The sequence below is a fragment of the Heptranchias perlo genome, chromosome 13 (genome assembly GCF_035084215.1).
Source record: "Heptranchias perlo isolate sHepPer1 chromosome 13, sHepPer1.hap1, whole genome shotgun sequence".
Lineage (NCBI taxonomy): Eukaryota > Metazoa > Chordata > Chondrichthyes > Hexanchiformes > Hexanchidae > Heptranchias > Heptranchias perlo.
Window position 1 is genome coordinate 27,391,957 of NC_090337.1, and position 20,072 is coordinate 27,412,028.

The following is a 20,072-nucleotide window of genomic DNA, read 5'->3' on the forward strand; positions in this document are numbered from 1 at the left end:
TATATTCAAGGGAACATAAGCCAAGTTTATGAAACCTGTCCACATAATTTAACCCTCTAGCCCCAGTATCAGTCTGCACCATGAGGTGCGGTGCCCAAAACTGAACTCAGTACTCCAGATGGGGTCTGACCAAAGCTGTTTACAACTGAAGCATAACTTCCTCCCTTTTGTATGCCAGCCCACTTGAGATAAAAGCCAACATTCCATTAACTTTTTTGATTGCTTTTTATACCCGTCTACTGACTTTTAATTGTGTATACTTGGACTCCCAAATCTCTTTGCTCCTCTACAGTCTCTAGTTTCTCACCATTCAGAAAATACTCTGATTTATGTTTCTTGGGTCCAAATGGATGACCTCACACTTGCCCACATTGGGCACAACTATGGCAAATGAAGTTCAATCACCTAATCAGTCTATGTTCCTTTGCAACTTCCTGCCCCCATCTGGACTACTTGCTGTCCCTCCTAAATTGTCATCTGCAAACTTGGATATACAAATCTCTACTCCTTCATCCAAGTCACTGATAAATATGCTACAACAGCACACCAAAAATAAACAATGGGCATTGTATTTCACTTTATGACACTGTCTCGAAGAAAAAAAGACAGCAGTTAACAGACTGCTTTCTTTATTGCTAAAGGAGGACAATGTTGGATATCAGCTGGAATGTCCAGTAACCAAATGCCCAACTTTACAAACCACCTCAATCCCAGGTTGGCAGGTCTTTAGTCCTATACTTATAGCAATAAAGGGCATTTTTTTACATTTAGAGAGCCTGCATTCCCTCACAGATCCATGGAGCAACCACTGCATTAAAAAGAATTTGGGGTCAATCTAATACATATTTTGGGTTGTAAACATAGAACTTCTACATTCTCATGTCAATGACTTAAAATAGCTTAGTTGCAACTATCTGAAGTGTGTTAAGCAAGTGCTCTCACTGGAGATCAACAATGGGTCTGAACTTTCCTGTTCTCTTGGAAGCTATGAAGCTGGAAAAACACCAAAGCAGTAATTTTAACTTTTATTATCTATCAAAAAATAGATAGCAAATCGGCTGCCCATTTTACACCCTGGCACATTTTCTTCTCCATTGAAGTCAATCCGATTCACTATTGCCTATTTTTTCGTCCAGTGATAAAAATTTAAATTACCCCCAAAGGCACAAAGGCTGGCAGCAATCCTGGGAATTCTAGAAGCAACTGTTCAAAAACCATAGCTATTGGACATCATCTCTCTGACCCAAAATCCCCATCAGACACCCCTCTGTCTGGGAATGTTGGTTTTAAGAGAGCTAGTACTCAGGGATCAGTGTGGATGAGCCCATTTATAATTGGAGTGTATTACAGGGGTCAAGCACTGGTAAAGAGCTATTTGAAGCCCCAACATACCAGACACAGACCCCTGTTCCATAAACATAGTTTATTGTTGACTTTGACCAGTGTGTAAGTTTTGCCTTGAATGCCAAGTCACTAGTGGCTTCTATTCAATGAATAACAAGAGCTACTTGGTAGTGTTTGCAAATCTCCAAGAGTAGGAGGGGGCTGTTTGGAAAAGAACTCCCACTTGTTAGCCCCACAAATTCACTTTATTGTGAATACAGTAAGAAGCTGTCTCCTCCTTCAATGTCATTTAAAAATTAATGCTACTTGAGCTTTGAAGGGTATGAAACGGTATCGTGGCCTGCGTCAGCAGTGGAGCTTCATGCTCTGGTGCTTGATACAGGGCAGATTTGCTTCCAACATGCACCTTGGGTAGAATATGGTAGAGCAAGTTTTCAATGACTACACCAAACTACTGTTGTTTTCACATTTCAGTGGGGCTGAGAAGACTACATTTTTCAAAGCATCCATCCAATAAGTCATGAACATGTCTTAGTTTTTCATATCTTTGGACCATACTGACAGCGAGGTACAGTTTTTAAATGTGACTGAGGTATCATTTCTAAACTTGGAACAGAAACCCTAGAGTTATTCAGGCAATGTCCAACAGGACAATGATAGTATAGGCGAGGCAACAAAGACTACCCAACAAAATCAAGAGCCTAGTGCAGGAGAGACAATCATAACTACTGAAGCCTAATGTTAAAATTGATTGAAACTTGCATCGAAGCATTAGAAGAATAAACAGAGTGTACACCACTCAATCCCAATCCATATACTGGTTCGACAGATTTGAAAGTCTGCATTAGCTGCATTTGCTCATTCGACTGGTGAGCAACATCAGCAGCAGCAACATGCTTTTATATAGGACCTTTAAAATAGAAAAACATCCCAAGCTACTTCACAGAGATACAAGGACTAAATGGACACCGAGCCAAAGAAGATATTAGGAGGGGTGAGCAAAAGCTTGGTCAAAGAGGTGGGTTTTAAGGAAGATGTTAAAGGATGAGAGGGAAGAGGGGGAGGTGGAGAAATGGAGTTTAGGGAGGGGATTCCAGAGCATGGGATGTAGGCGGCTGTCAATAGTGGAGCGAAGAGATGGGGATGCACAAGAGGAAGTGTGTGTGTTCTGGGGGCTTGTAACATTGGAGGATGTTAGAGACAGGGAGAGACGAGGCCATGGAGGGAAACTGGAGCAAGAATCATTTTAAATTTGAGGCGTTGGGAGACTGAGAGCTAATATAGGTCAGCAAGAACAGGGCTAGTGGCATTGATGCCGGATATGACATGGACAGCAGAGTCATGGATCAGCTGAAGTTTAGAGGATAGAAAGTAGGCTAGGAGAGCATTAAAATTCTTGAGTCTAGACGTGGCAAAGGCATGGATGAGGGTTTCAGTAGCTGAAGGGCTCAGGCAGAGGCAGAGGCTAGTGATGTTACATAGGTGGAAGTAGGCAATCTTTGTGATGGAGGATATGCAGTTGGAAGCACAAATCAGGGTCAAACTGGACACCAGGCTTGTAAGAAGTCTGGTTCAGTCTGAGACAGTGGCCAGGGAAGGTGATGAAGGTACAGAGCTTGTGGTGGGAGCCAAAGATAATGGCTGGGGCCTTCCCAAAATTTAGCTGGAGGAAATTGTGGCTCATCCAGACTGAAAGTTGGGCAAGCAGTCTGACATCAGAGACAGTGGAGGGTTGAGAAAAGTGGTGGAGAGATAGAGCTGGCCATCATCGGGGCACATAAGGAAACTGACCCCATATCTGCAGGTGATGTTGTCATGGGGAAACATGTAGATAGGAAGAGTTCAGGAAAAGTATCGATCTTGATGGAAACTGGAGGAGAGTGTGTAGGGGGGGAAAAAAGAAGCCATTTATGGAAATGCTCTGGCTACAATTGGATAGGTACGAGTTAAACCAAGCGAGGCAGTCCCAAAGTGGACAACCAAAGAAAGGCAATGAAAGATAATGCTGTGGTCAACCTTGAAGACTGCAAAGAGGTTGAGGAAGATGAGAAGGAATAACAGACCAGAGTCAGAGAATATAACTGTGACTTTTACTAAGCATTTTACTAAGGAAGACTTAGAGCAATGGTGAAGGCAAAAACTTGTTTTATATAGATAGTATTCTTTATTACAGCCTTTTATAATCTACCCCTTAAAACATTTTCCAAAATTCATAAAATGAAATGGCAATTCAAGACAAAGCATCAGACACACTGGTATGGCCAAAAGCAAAGGAAGCTTGAAAAGCACCAAATCAGAGTGTTAAGATCAGCAAAAACTTCCACTGCTGTTGAAAAAAAAAATGGGTCTTGCATGACAGCAGATACAATTGACCAATACTATTTACTGGAAGAGGAAGAACCAAGATTGCTGCCTATAACTGTACGTGATATTTAATGAGACAAATGATCTGGGATTTTTTTCTCATATTCCATATACCATGGGCAAGTAAGCAACTAAATTTATTCCTGAACAACTTTGATGCTGAAAATTTTTATTGAGATTTTTGCTAAGTGGTTTGAACTGTAAGTTTTGGCATTTTACACAAACTTTATTTTGACTTTGTTGTCCAGACGAAAATGCATTTTAACTTTAGCTTATAAACATAGGTTATTCAGGTGTGAAGAAATATCAATAGCACAATAAAATGTTTTAGAACGTACAAATTATTAAACTTTTATAAATTTAAATATTTGCTAATAGTCCTTTTGCAGTATGTATCTTCTACCGACTTAACTACTAAAACTAGCAGATTTATATTGCAAATGTGGCAATGTTGCCTCTGACATACAAGAGTATGTAGCTTTCTAGACAGAGATGCAAACTAGAGTCCTGTCTTCACCATAAATAGAAACATCGCTGAAATCAAAAGGCAGAGGCCACAAAACAAGGTACTAATGCAAGTGACTGAAGTACTCTCACGCCATGCAGGATATGATGCAATTTCACTACCAATCGCTTGTACAGCATTTGCTCAGCGACTGCAGTTGTTAGAGCAAATGTTTTCAAATCTTGTCCAAAACAATATAGAGTGCATGAGCGATTGCTGCTTGTATATATAGTTTCAATCGCTGGGGAAGCCCTGTATAAATGTATAGCTGTGAAATCCCTTCTCTAAGCAGGAAAGGGCAGCAGGGCTTCAGCACTCAGGCTAACAGCTATTATGTCCTTTTGCTGGCTCTGTTGCTTTCCCTGTTAAAATCAACCTGTACTGTAAAAATGGTTTTGACAGCAGGGAAGTCCAAAATCTGGATCTACAGAATCAATTCTTGAAACTTGATAACATTGTTATTAAAGTATATGTGATAAACATGGATTTGTAGGAATCCATAAGTGAATAATGAACTGAAGCTTTATCAAACATATTTTCTATTCTTAGACATATACAAATACATTATTTTACTTACCCTAATTCTGTCATACCATCTATGAATTCTTGCTTTGAGAATTCACACTGTGTGGCTGCTCGAAATTTCCATGCAATGACCAGTACACTGATACTGGCTGGATCCAATCCTAAATCATCGCAGAACTGCTGAATACCATCTATTCCTATTTTATTTTCATCTTGAGGATCTAAAAGCAAAAAATACACATTTACTCAGAATATGCTAACCTTCCTAGAAGAGGTGTCAGCCTAACTCAGTTGGTAGCACTCAAACTCAGAAGATCGAGGGTTCAAGCTCCACTTGAGCACATAATCTAGGCTGGCATTTCAGTGCACCACCAAAGGAGTGCTCCAATTTTGATACACCATCCTTCAGATGAGATGTTAAATTAAGCACCTGTCAACCTGTTCTGGGGTTGAAAATGCCAAAGCACTACTTGAAGAGAATTGTTCTCCCAGTTTCCTGGCCAACATTTCCTTAAACCAACACCACCAAAAAATAGATAAACTAAACTAGTATTCATCTATTGCTGTGCACAAAATAGCTGCTGCATTTGCTTACATAATAGTGAATGCACTTCAGAAAAATAATTCTATGTGAAGAGCTTTAGGATGTTTGAGAGACATCATAAAGTGCTATATGAATGCAAGTTTTTTGTTTCTAGATTGAGAATTAATATTTCACCAGCCTCCCTGGCTTTGATGAGTTCAATTATTAGATGAAAAAGCAAAAGCACACAATGGCGATCATTCCCATTTCCATGATACCATATATAGATGTGATACAATTATATTGCTATTTACAAGTGAGCAGTGGTGTTACTTTACTGCAGGTACCTGTTACAAGTAAAATGAAATTATATTGCCAGTTCCATACTATTCTTTGAGCAAGTTCAACTCACCACCACTGAAATGCCAATTAAATTTAAACAGTTTGCAAAGTCAGCTTCTTGGCAGCATTACAAATTTAAAATGAAGCTGAAGTTTTCACAGACTAACAGATGCCTTGTAAACTTCTTTATAAAAACAAACAATTTTTGTGGAGTACAATTATACTGCAGCCAGTGCAAGGGCCCAGAAAGGAATAAGGGAAGTACACCAAGGAATCTCCCAATAAAAAAACACTAAAGAAAACCTCCAGTATCTTTATGGAAATTGGGGATGTGATGTGAACAATACCTGCCCCCACCCCAGCATGATCTGAGAAATATTCTATTTTTGTTTGCCACTTTGAACTTGTACTTTCTGTACTTAGACACCCAAACATTCCTCTTCCTTGAGCAGCCTTTAATTAATTACTCACTCTTTTCTGCTATGCCATCTATGAGGTTACATCCCTGCATTACTTTACATTGATCAGTACTGTACTAAACTTTGCTTGCAATACATCTGTCATTGTACTAAATCTCCAGCTTTCCCGTTTGACTGTTATGGCCATCAGATCTTTGTTTTCTTTACAATCTCACATCAACAAATTAAACATTCGGCATAAATGACCTTAAGGTAGTTATTAATGGTAGGGGTTTCAGGACTGATCCCAACAGCATCCAGCTCCCATTTCATATTTACGATATTCAAAAAGCTACGCTTAGAGGAATAAACTTAATAGTAAGCTAGATTTAGGCTGGTATTGACAATGTTCTGCCTTGGAGGGTAGAACATACTTTGCCACATTAGAGCCAAGCTTGCATTTGTATAGTGCCTTTAATGTAGTAAAACATACCAAGGTGCTTCGCAGGACCATTATCAAACAACATTTAACACCAAGTCACATTAGGAGATATCAGGACAGGTGACCAAAAGCTTGGTCAAAGAGGTATGTTTTAAGGAGCATCTTTAAAAGGAGGAGGGGTAGAGAGACAGAGAAGTTTAGGGAGGGAATTCCAGAGCTTAGGGCCTAGGCAGTTGAAGACACATCTGCCAAAGTTGGAGCAATTAAAAACCAGGCATGCGCAAGAGGCAAGAATTGAAGAAGTGCTGATATCTGAGGGTTGTAGGGCAGGAGGAGGTTACAGAGATATGGAGTGGTGAGGCCATGGAAGGATTTGAAAACAAAGATGAGAATTTTAAAAATTGAGGCATTCCCGGACCAGGAGCCAATGCAGGTCAGCGAGCACAGCGGTGATGGGTGAACAGGACTTGATGCAAGTTAGGATACAGGCAGCAGAGTTTTGGATGAGCTCAAGTTTATGGAGGGTGGAAGGTGGCGGGGCCAGCCAGGAGAGCAGTGGAATAGTCAAGTCTTGAGATAACAAAGGCATGATGAGGGTTTCAGCAGATTAGCTGAGGCGGGGTGGAGACAGGCAATGATACGGAGGTGAAAGTAGGCGGTCTTGGTGATGGAGCGGATATGTGGTCGGAAGCTCATCTCAGGGTCAAATAGGATGCTGTGGTTCTGCCTCAGACAGTGGCCAGGGAGAGGGATGGAGTCGGTGGCTAGGACCAAAGACGATGGCTTCGCTCTTCGCAATATTTAGTTGGAGGAAATTTTTGCTCATCCAGTACTGGATGTCGGACAAGCAGTGACACAAATCAGACAGTGGAGGGGCGAGAGAGGTGGTATTGAGGTAGAGCTGGGTGTCGTCAGTGTACATGTGGAACCGGACGTGTTTTTGGATGATGTCACCGAGGGGCATCATGTAGCTGAGAAATAGGAGGGAGCCAAGGATAGACCCTTGGGGGACACCAGAGGTAACAGTGTGGAGCGGGAAGAGAAGCCATTGCAGGTGATTCTCTGGCTCTGGCTGCACAGATTATTGTTCCTAGTAATTTTTTTTTAAATTTTTACATTTTTCTTACTTTTCTGTGTTTTTTTTTTCTCTCTCCCAACCCAATCTGAGAGAGGAATAGAAGATGCGCACTCCAGCACCCAAGACCTGTGCCCAATTTAGATAGATACAAAATTCTGCATTCTGTTGGGAATGGCTTGTATTAGGGTGCCTGCAATAGTATTAAACTTGCTGATAAGACAAAGCTATGTGGACAAATAACAGTAGAAATATTGGGCCAGAATTCGCTGGAGTGAAGTATTTTTCTTTCCCCCTCACCCTTCAGCCCGAAAAATCTTTGCACCACACATTGCTGGAAGTGCAAGCTGATAACGGTGCGGCAAGGCCAATGGGGCAACTGGGACCTTAGTGAACGGCACCAACAGTCTATCTCCTTAACCGCTGAGATTGAAAGATAAAGAGGAACGACAGACAGAAATAGGGTGAATTAGAGTCAAAGATACAGTAGAGAAATAAAAAGAGAGGGAAAGAAAGATTGGATTGAGGGGGAGAAAAGATTCAAAGAAAGAAAAAAAATGAAAAATTTTAAATTTTAAAAACCTCCATGAACAATTTACTACTTGCATGAATAAGATGCCACAGTTTCAACTGTTCCCTTTCTGGGCCAGAGGGGTTACATGGCATTGCAGGAACATAAGTCACATCATTAAAAGGGTCCTTACGTCGTTAAATACCAGCCCTAACTTTCTGCTGCGAATTTAATTCATTTTAGCAGCACAAATGCAGCAATTTCTTGAAACTCACAGGAAGGTTGACAGCGAACTCCCGTTTTCACGCGTCTAACAGCGGAGCGGCACAGATCATCCAGCAATTTACTGCAATTCGCAACTCACGCCATATCTCTTCCGCGCCACAAATTGCTGGGTTATTTACACACTAATAACGGCGTGCGCATTAAACCCGCTGTTATTTTCCCAGCTAATTCCGGGCCATTATCTTCAGAGAAACTTGAACCAATTATATAAATAGGCTGAAACATGGCAGGTGGATTTTAATGCAGATATAAATGTAGGATAGCTGAACAGGTAACAGTAAAATTGCATACATTTTATAATACATATGCACCCAAATATCCATTTCTCCTAGTTTTTTTTTAAACTCAGGCAAACAAACAAATACACCTTTACATCTCTTTGGAATAATACAAAATGTTCAAAAAACACAATTCAGTCTTCATTCTTTAAGCAGGCAAACAGCAACCACCACCAAAGCAAATGTTACAGAACCAGTTTTTAAAGCAATCAGTAAGTCTAGGCAGTCCACCTACACAGCCAACCTAATTAAATGTCTTCTGTCACACGATAGTTCACATACCTCTTCTGCTGCTACTGCTCCTTTCCCAAATCTAAACAGAAAAGTTTGGCTTGGGAGAGACTTTTACCAAATTCTGTGGATGGTCGGAGATATTGCCGATGTCTTATAATGTGCATGTAAATGTATGACATTGCATATAGGAACAGGTGATAGTAAAACATATGTATAACATGAAAGAATCCAATCTTGAAGCTTTACTTGAAGGCTGATGGAATGAATTTGGAAGTCAATGATTGTACCTTGAAAGGATCTGGTCAGTACGAAAGAGTTATCAATAAGATATATCAAGGACTGGGATGGATGTGGGATACAAATCAAAACAAATTATACCAACTTTGCAATGATCAAAGAGCAAGGCCAATTCTGGAATATGCTGTACAGTTTTGGTCATGCAACCTCAAAAATTATATAAATGTTTTAGAAAAGGAGTGACCATGATGATCCCAGGCCAATGAAAAATGAAAAAGGACACAACGCTGAAATAAGTAAGCTATTTAATTTCAACAATGAACATAGAACCATAGTTCTCACCCTTCCCCATCACTATCACAGAATTATGGACATGTGCAACCGACTCCCAGAGAAAATACTTGATTCAGGGTCAATTGACACTTTTAAAATGGAACTGCATCACTATTTGTCAAGGAGGATGATTGAGGGCTATGAAAAAAATGTTAACAGCACCCAGAAGAGGTCGGGGAAGGAACGTAGTATTCCTTAAAATAGGACTCAACAGGTTTAGTGGAAACTCCAAGACAGAATAAACATATATGGACTCTGTATAGAGCAGGCTTGACGGACTTTTGCTCACTGTGGACATCCTGTTCTCATGCAAGTTTAAACGTGTTCCTTTCAGATCATGAACCATAGCTTGTACACAAGGAGGGGGTCCATGCCAAGAATAAAGCTTTAGTTGAAGTTAGTTCTTATTTGCATGGGACATTAATTACCTTTTCACCTATAAGGTCACCAATCTAGAAAAATCTAATGGTTATCACAGCGATACTTGAAGGAATGTCACATCTTTCATTCTCCCCAGTACACCTCGGGACCACTCTTGTCCAGATTCCAGGAGCAGTTCCCAACATCCCTTCCCAGTAATGCCACACCACTTTCTCCAGTACTCCACACATCTATCTATCAGCAACATCGACTCTACCTTCTTCCACTGTATCCTGGACTTTTTTTTTAAAGTTTCTTTTGAAAAAGATAAAATTGAGGGCATGGCTAGACAAAAATAATCACGGTCACCAATTTATAATTTCTACATAAGTAACAAACACCTAATTTGGACTGGAAAATAGTGCTAACACTCCAAGAATACTATTAATAAAAATGTAATTTGAATTATTCATTTAGTGTCCTGATATTGTATGCTACATGACACAAAATAGCATTTCCTCTGACTCACATGAGATCCACTAATACATTAAAAAGCTCCTTCTGCACTCACAGGCATAAAAGAACCTTAAAATACTATGAACTTTAAGCTGGCGCCTGAAATTCATAAGCAAAAGCCCTGAACAAAATAATTAAATTCAATGACCTGTGACTCTGTTTTAACAATTAGATTTTGTAGCCATAAGGCAGCACAGCTCCACCTTATCAGCAGAATCTGGAGTGCATTACACTGCATAACACTTCATAGTATCATAGTAGGTACAGCACAGGAAGCGGACATTCGGCCTATTGTGCCTGTGCCAGCTCTTTGAAAGAGCTATTCAATTATTCCCATTCCCCTGCTCTTTCCCCATAGCCCTGTAAATGTTTTCCCTTCTTGAATCTGTTTCCACCACCCTTTCAGGCAGTGCATTCCAGGTCATTACAACTCGCTACATAAAAAAAATGTTTCCTCCCGTTGCCTCTGGCTCTTTTGCTGATCACCGTAAACCTGCCCCTCTGGTTACCAACTCTTCTGCCACTGGAGACAGTTTCTCCTTATTTACTTTGTCAAAACCATTCATGATTTTGAACACCTCTATCAAATCTCCCTTTAACCTCTCTGTTCTTAGGAGAGCAACCCCAGCTTCTCCCACCTCTCCAAATAACTGAAGTCCCTCATCCCTGGCATCATTCTAGTAAATCTCTTCTGCACCCTCTCTAGGGACTTGACATCCTTCCTAAAATGTGGTGCCCAGAATTACACAATACTCCAGCTGCAGCCTAACCAGTGTTTTATAAAAGGTTTAGCATAACTTCCTTGCTTTTGTACTCTATGCCTCTACTAATAAAACCCAGGATCCCATATGCTTTTTTTAAAAAAAAAGCTCTCTCAATTTGACTCAACTCCTTATTCTTCCTATGAAAATGCATCACTTCACACCTCTGAGTTAAATTTCATCTGCCATATGTCCCCCTGAAGTCTGTTACTATCCTCCACGTTGTTTACTACATTTCAGAGTTTCATGTTACCTGCAAACTTTGAAATTATACCCTCTATACCCAAGTCCAGGTCATTAATATATACAAAAAGAGCAGTGGTCCTAATACTGACCCCTGGAGAACACCACTGTTTAATTCCCTCCCATCTGAGAAACAACCATTCACCACTACTCTCTGCTTTCTGTCCCCTAGTCAATTTTGTATCCACTATCCACGCTGCCACTGTCCCTTTAATCCCATGGGTTTTAATTTTGCTAACAAGTCTTGTAGTATTTTATCAAATACCTTTTGAAAGTCCATTATACACATCAACCGCACTACCCTCATCAACCCGCTCTGTTATTTCATCAAAGAACTTGTATTTATAAAACTATCTGACTTATCTGAGAAACATCATAGCAGATATGTATAGATACATAAATATAATACACATTTTGCAGTTTTTTTTCTTCAAATTTAACAAGCACTGTTGAGGTCAGTCGTCAGGCTGGCTATGTACACCATATGACCTCACTATTGATTCCCACCACTGCCAGCTCTCAGCAGTGTACATGCCATCATTCCTCCATTCAAATATTTTGTGCACAGTTATATCATCTCAGATTTTGCTTTTTACATTATCTTTTTCCGGGTAGAAGCTATTCCAACACCATTTGAAGATTTCAATCTTCAGCTATACAGTCAAATGTCCTAACCATCAAATTCATCTTGCTACATCATGCTCCGTTACTGAATAGAGGTTGCTATTTCTCATTATTTAAGTATTGGTCATTTAGTCCTAGCCATATATACAAGCAACAATTTTTCAGTTTGGGTGAAAGTAAAATTATCAGTTCTCAGATTTCAGTCAATCGTCTTCCTTCCCCATAAATCAGCCCATACATTCAAAAACCGTTATGCTGCGATATCTGACTTCAATTACCATACATCCACATATCTAAGAAGGCTCTGTAGGCAAGAGCTCCTACCTATGTTTTTGCCAGCAGCAGGCAATTTGCATATAGACACACTATCTATTTTCCCTGAGCCATCACCTCTCAATCACCAAGAACCCTTTATAGTCCAACTGCAAGAGAGTGTGGAACGTCAGCAACCTGTGCCACACCTGGCCAACAATACAAGCAAGGAGAAATAAAAATCACTGTACCACAATAGTAGCCATGAAAAAGTTCACATCCAGGGCACAAATTCTGCCCTAAGTCAGAATCCAATACATCAATTATTGCCTCTTCACTATTAAATGACATCCATGTTCCTTTTGAATGTTCAAACTGAACCAGCATTTAATGCATTAGGTGGCAGTCTATTCTGTAAGTCAATGTGTCTTACGTGGTTATTCCTTAAGTCGTCATTACCCTCAGCCTAATTCTGCTCAAAATATTTCTACATCCATATAAATTCCTTTAAGAAAAACTTTTATATTCCCTCCATTATATTTTTCCAATGAGAAAAAACCACTTAAGTGGTTATCCACTTGTCATAACAATGATCTAAAGCATGGCAAATAAGGTTACTTAGCTTCTGAATGGTTTCTTCATTCTTCAAATGTAATTTACCCTCCAAATACTTTTATCACAGGCCCACCATTCAGGTGAAAAAATGTCACTGATCAAGTGCTTCCCTCAGGAGTTTCATATTTTGAAGACATGATAACTATGTATCATTCCAGTGCCCCACACTACTAAAACCCTGTCCAGACAGGACCTGAGGTCTTTTTAAATGGAGGCAGCCTAGCCTGCAGTGTAGGCTAAAATTTCAAAAAGGAAAAATAAAAGTTTCCTTAAAATTTAGTAATGTCTAAACATTTCATCAATTAGAAACAGTTGGGAAGGAGGATCAGAATGAGAAATGTGGAGGATGAAATTATTTTCAAACACTCTGGAAGACCATAAAGATAGCCAATTTTCTTTCCTTCATTCATTCATTCCTTCCTTTCATGTAACTTTCAGGATACACTGTAGTGCCATAAAATGGGGGTTAATTAGTTACAGTCAGCTTAAATGGTCAATGAGCCAAAACTCAGCCCAGATAAGAGTTTACAAATCGCATGGAAATTATACCACTGCCGTTCAAACTTGAGTCTAGAATTATTCTTTTAACTTTGGCTTATGAAGTAGCCATAATTCAAGTGGAAACTTGGAGGAAAGAATCATTTTTAGACAGACCATGGTGCTTCCTGGCAGCCAGCTACATGGGACATTGATGGCAGCCTGGAAGCAAGTCATGCACCTGTAGCCCAGAGGGCAGACATCAGGTCAAGTGGATAAAAAAGAGGGAACTTAACCAGTGGCCCATATAACTAAAGTTAAAACTTTTTAAGTTTGCCATTAGTTTGACAGTTCCAGTTGCAATTGGTCTTTGATCCATAGTCTGTAAAGATTATTACATGCGCAAATTGGCTGCCATATTACCTAGATTACAACAGTGACTACACTTCAAAAGTACTACATTGGCTGTGAAGAGCTTTGGGACATCCTGAGATCATGAGAGATGTTATATAAATACAAGTCTTTCTTTCATCTTTATAGAGAAAAGATCATAGTTCATAAGTTTGTACCCTATCACAAAAATGATTTTTTTTTTTTGGCCTTTACACAAGTCATAGTGTTATAAATGTTTCCTCTTTTTCATTTGCTTGCAATGGAGTTCATAGATTTCAATGGACCGCAATTGGAGGAGAATTTAAATTGTTAGTCAGCTGGTGAAATCACTATACAAAGTTATATATAAAAAAACAGCTCAGCTTCATTTTCCAGCCATTTCTCAAGAACAAAAAAGTAGTCATTTTGGGTTATAAGTCCAAACTGTAAATAGGTAGATAAATAACCAACTACTCAGGACAAACAAAACAGATTGCTGGCTTTCCCAAAAATACACCATAATAATGTCTGCATTTATTAATCAGTTGTAAGGAAAAAAAAACTGATAAAATTCAAAGCAAAGATGGGGTTCCAGTGACGTGGCCAGCTGAACATTTGTTCTGCATTTGTGAGGTTTGTATTAAGAGAGCAAGACATTTAAAATAAGGAAACTACAACATTATATTTTGAATACGTGTCCTCATCATGCAGGAGGTAAGCTTTTACTAGAATGTGAGCTTTAGTATGATTGTCCACTCTGTGTAATCTGCATAGCATGAAAGAGTGTGGGAAAACTGTTCAGTTATGATTTTGTGGTATTTTCAGTTAACTAGCAACATCATAATGGACTAAGCATTGTGTGAAATTGAAAATTCACTGGCTAATTTTTAATTACTGAATTGCCATTTGATACCTTGTTTATACAAAACCTAGTTACCCATAATCTGGGTTTAGCAATCATAATATTGCAAATGGATTTGAGGGAAACCACGTCATATTTAATTTCTGTATATCAGATGCTATGTACACACAGCATGCATGTCCAGACAGAAGTGTAGGTGATAAAGAAGCCCAGAGAACATACACCAGATACAGCACACAAGATACACGAAGTAGAAAGGACTCCAGTAAAAGTGTCACCTGTTCCTACTGGCACATACCAAAATTGGCACTAGCAGGAGACTTGCCCTGGAGGCAAATTTGCTTCATGTGATGCTAATTAGGAATACACCATTTAGGCAATTTCTAGAGAGTCAGATTTCAGGACAAATCCAACTTTATTTACCATTCTAAACAATTTCATCTTGCTTTAATTGTTCAAAATGTCGATTTATATTTGGGTTCCAAGCTTATTTGTGCAGAGTTGAAATAAAACTGAAAATAGCAGAAAATCACAAATTAAATGTTTATTGGCCAAAGTGAAGGTTAGCACCTCAAAAACCAACATCCTGACAATCTTTTGGATATATTATTTCAACTCAAATTCCATTATTTAATCCACAAGTATTGATAAAACATTTCTGAAACTTAGTGAGAAAAAAAGTCAGTGATCTAATGGAGACGGACAGGTTACATGTTCCAGGACTAGATTTCATTAAACATTAGTCAGGTGATACAACTTATCATACAACTTTTTACCTCAAAAAAAACTCTTACTGTGAAACGCTTTTTATTCTGTCAAGGAAATATCATGACTGTCATGTGAACTGCATACACTTCACTCAACCTACAAATGGTACTGCAGTTACCTACTTATCTACAGTCTAAATCTCTGACAAGCAAACGGAAAAGCAGTTTTCCAGCAAGTATGACAACATTAGTGTCAACAGACCAATCTATTTAGAGACTAATCATAAATTTTTTTTTACAATCTAAGCATCTTTTAAGTCAGCAAGTGCTCTCAACTTAATAGCCACTGCATAAGAATCCACAGAGAAGCCCGGTAAATAAATACTTGAAAAATTGGTACTTAAAAGAAAATTATGCACAAGAGAGCTGTCTATGTCCCTGGACTTGCCACTAACAGTACTTATCTATACTTTGTTATACGCCATCTGAATAATTTAAATATATAAACTAATATAAAACTAATTGGACATGCTTAAATACATTCACGGCCTTACCCACTTCCCATCTCTAACCTACCCCCTAAAACTTTCCATTTCTCTGAATAATTGGATAGCTCTTTCAAAAGAGCGGACACAGGAACGATGGACCAAATGGCCCCCTTCTATGCTGTAAGAATCTATGATATCTGAATTCTAAATTTTCTTGATCAAATCGATCCAAGCAGAGCCCACATTTTTGAAGTTTGAATGTAATGCAAATGTGAATGTTATTTATACTTACCTCTCACACTGCTAGGTACTATAATCAAAAAAAACTAGGGTAACCTTTGATACACTAAAGGGGTGATTTTAAACCCCAAGAACCAAGGTTGGGGGTGGGTGGGAGTTGAAAATAGCTGGGTTTTTTTGGGTCACAACCGCAACATTTTCCGACTTTGCATTCCCATTGGGAAACCTGTACTTTTATGCGCCAACATTAAACCTTGAAATAAAGCCGGGTTGCAGTCACAACCCAAAAAACAACTATTTTCAACTCCCACCCACCCTTGGGGTTTAAAATCACCCCCAAATTGCATCTTGGGGTGGCTGATTTCTCCATTGTTTATGAAATCACTTTCTGATGTCAATCAAGAATAAAGTACAGCACTCTTCTTACAACCCACAACTACCAGCCACAGCCTCGTAAAAGTTAAGAACTGCTATTTTCCTAATAATCTTTGTTCTTATGACAATATTTATTCCTGTTTATATATTTTAGTAATTTGCTGCCAGACATAAACAAACAAATAAATTAGGTTGGCAGTCCCGCAAAATAAATTCTTAACTATCCACTGGCCACGCCACTCCCAATCTGTTGCTATGCTTGCTGTGGAGTATTCTAATTACTTTTCCAGCAAATTTTAACATAAATTTGTCACTGGAGATCGGGCAGCACCATGATCTAACTTATGGCGTTTGGCGCCAACAATCACTGCAGCCAATTCCAGGCCAATGTTTTCAGGAGAGGAACAGAGGGAGAAAACTTGAAGAAATAAAGGAAAATAAAAAGTGTAGAACTAAACCACAACCAGTTATTCTGTTAAATCTTAATAACCACCATATGATTATGCCATCAAAAGCTCATTTTAGAAAAAAGTTTAACACTTCCAACCACTCAAAGATTAAAATTTGAATGTTGTAGATAAAAAAAATGCCTGGATTACTGTCAAGGAAAAACTGGGTTCAGCCATTTTGATCAAAACAAGAATTGAAATTCCAGATAAAAATACTTGTTTCTAGAATAGTGTTAAGGTATTTATCATAATTGTGGGTTAAAATGTGTTTACATGAAACTCAACAGCAAACATCTACAAACCTATCATTTCACTTTAATATGGAGCATTTCTCTCGACCCTCAAAGATCCACGTGAATGAAACAAAATCTTGAGCATGTCCATTATTGAAAGAGAGCAATGACAAGAATGACTCCACTTCAAAAGTAATTCACTGGCTGTGAAACGCTTTGAGGCGTCCTGGGGTCACGAAATGCGCTATATAAATTCAAGTTCTTTCTTCCTCATACTTATGAAGTTTAGTTAACATCTGGTAGTTCTTGAATTGAGGTACAAACCCAGTGTTCAGACAATCTTGCAATAAAAGTTTTCGTCCCACCTCCAGCAGAGGCAATGGAGCAGATAATAATAAAAACAGCTTTCACAAAAAAAAGGGGAAGATGTACTGCAGGAGCTATTTCAAGACGGGAAAAACAAAGGATGCTGAAATGTTATAAAATAGCAAGATAGTAAAATATCAAATTCTAATACATTAAGCTTTTCATAACCACAATCAGGTTAGATGCAGAAAGCTTTTGACACAATCGCATTTTAAATTCTAGTTGCAGTTAGTGGAGGTATGCAGAACACTGACAGACTAGAACACAATTTTGATGATTACTAGTCTTTTGAAAGTTGGATATGTACATTAGTATTTGTAGTTCCCCCATCAAGGATTGAGGTCCCACATAACTTTGATATAGCAAGAGGTTTCCAAAAATTAGCCTCTACAACAAGATTATCTATAAAGGAAGATGAAATGATTTGGTGATCTGAATGCTTTAAGTGCATTGCAATAAAAATAATACTTAACTGTCCTATATTCAATATCCTACATTGGTAAATGATTCCTGAAGGGGAGCATATCAGGGTACAAAATTAACTTATGTTCTGGCACTTTTGTAGATATCAAAGCTTAAGCCTCCATGTCATCATCAATGAAATCTTGATCTGATTTAAGAGAATTTGTTCAGATTCATGTCTGAACACACTTCTTTTTTAAAATAATGACATGTCAAGAAGCAGGCCTTTTAATATTTTTTTCCCCAACTGAGAAACAAAAGGAGCACTACTGTACTTCAATGATCCTGGCTTGTTCATTCGTGATTTTGAAACACTTGGCAGTTTTCAATTCCCCCCCACCCCACAACCCTTCAACAGAAGGCAGAATGGAGGAGAGGAAACACATATCCTCATATGTAAAAAGCACAAGCATAGTTTCTGCAGTCTCTGAGTTTGCCTCTCCGTCCCCATTTTCTCCCCTGGGCTCTTTTACTCAAGTATATTTGACTCGATTTTAAAGTTTTCGGTGTGGCTTTAACTAAAAGCAGCAAGGAAGAACATAAATGCATTTCCTGAATTATATGTAAAGCCAGTAATATAAAAGATACTTTTTCCACATAGTTTACCTTATGAACAGTCCAACAAGATTACTGTGACAATTTAAAATTCAAATTTAAACTACTCATAGTATTCTTCATGCACCCCAATTTTGTCTAGACAATTCAAGACAAACCAGACTACCACAAACAAAAAAAATCAGAAATCACAGGAGTATACTACATTTCATAGAAACAACAGCCATAAATTATGCCTCAGTATTTGAATTGGGAAAATTTCACAGCTTCTGATTATGGTCTCGCTAATTCCAACAAAAAGTACTTAAAGAAGTTAACCTATTCCCTAATGTTATAAAGAGACACTCATCATCATTTAACCACCTGTTTCCCTATTTTATTCCTCAAATGTGCTAAGTAGGGTTTCCCTCCATAAGTGCATTGTAGGTTAATGCATAATACACAGTGGCTCACTCATACAAATCAGGCAAATCCCCAGGTTTCATCTATGGTCTGCACCGTTAGTCAACTGCACTAAGTTTAGCAGAGAGGGCACTACAGTTGGGTTCAGTGGCTTCAGGGTTTGGGTGGTGGGGAAACAAATCAGGACTCTTGCTCCTGATTGCTATCCAGTAGTTACTCTTGATAGAATGCAAGTGTGAAATTCAGGCAAATACAGGAGTGGGAACAACCATGACCATAGGTGAATAGCTTGCCAACAACATTTACTAACCGGGCACACATTAGGAACAGTGATTTGGGTGAGGTACCAGAGGGCTTCTTCTGCCTAGGAACCATCCCCCAACTTGTCACCACCTTGTGAAGAGATGGGATAAAGGTAGAAAAATCAGAAAGAAAAAAAATGGAATTGCTAGTTGAAGAAAGCCGAGATGTAGACATATACCTTTGTGTCATTTAAGATTATGTGGCAATTTAGCAGAAAGTACTCTAAATTTTATGCTTACTGCCCCACATAAATATACATGTTGGGAAAACAAATGAAGGGGACTCTGTTGGCAATACAGATGTCAGTATGCTAATACATCTGCATTGAGGATCAAATCCCTGGCTACCGCAATTCCAAAGCAACACACCAATGCCTTTTCAACATTCTACACTTGTTACTAAAAGTGCACATGGTTTGATTTGCCTTCCAATTTGTTCTTCCTTGCAGGGCAATGCCTTGCCTATTTTTAATAATTGTGGATTTTGGTGAATCATAGGTATAATCTATGATCTATAAGTCCAGTGAAATCAAACCAATGTACTATAGCACTGGAGTGCCTAAATCAACTAGTCCCATCAGTTCTTTCTTTGGCAAAATAATGATCCTTTAGGAGTACACTCAAGTAATACAAGGGCTGCGCAGAAGGACAGGACATTTACTTTCAATGAAGATCCTAAAGGCTAAGTATTACAGAAGTCAAAGCTATTCACTGAAGCTTTGAAAGGAGTAAACCCTACACTTTAATAAACTAAATTTATGCTCAACAAGTACAAAAACTCCACTTACCTCTGTATCTATTGTATAGCTGTTCTAATCTCTTTCTATCCAATGAACCTTTCAGACTTTCACGAACATAAAGTTCTGGATTTTGAAAAAAATTGTCTGTAGCAACATCTAACTTCCAGTCATTCTGCGATAAACAACATACTGCAGTTTTCTCACTAGACTGTGTGAAGACCATAAACTGCCGCACTTTATCCTTCTGTGAGGACTTCAGCTTGTTCTGCATAGAA

At 38.7% G+C, this 20,072-nt stretch overlaps 1 protein-coding gene across 3 annotated transcripts in view; it reads right to left on the reverse strand.

Annotated features, from left to right (window-relative positions):
• The window catches only part of dcun1d1 (DCN1, defective in cullin neddylation 1, domain containing 1 (S. cerevisiae)), a 46,269-nt gene that overhangs the window by 16,130 nt on the left and 10,067 nt on the right, over nucleotides 1-20,072 (reverse strand). For all 3 annotated transcript variants that reach the window (XM_067995214.1, XM_067995215.1, XM_067995216.1), the window contains exons 2-3: nucleotides 19,846-20,062; nucleotides 4,791-4,959 (exon numbers count right to left, since the gene is read on the reverse strand). In XM_067995214.1, coding sequence (XP_067851315.1) covers nucleotides 4,791-4,959; nucleotides 19,846-20,062 — 386 coding nt within the window. The remainder of the gene's footprint in view (nucleotides 1-4,790; nucleotides 4,960-19,845; nucleotides 20,063-20,072) is intronic.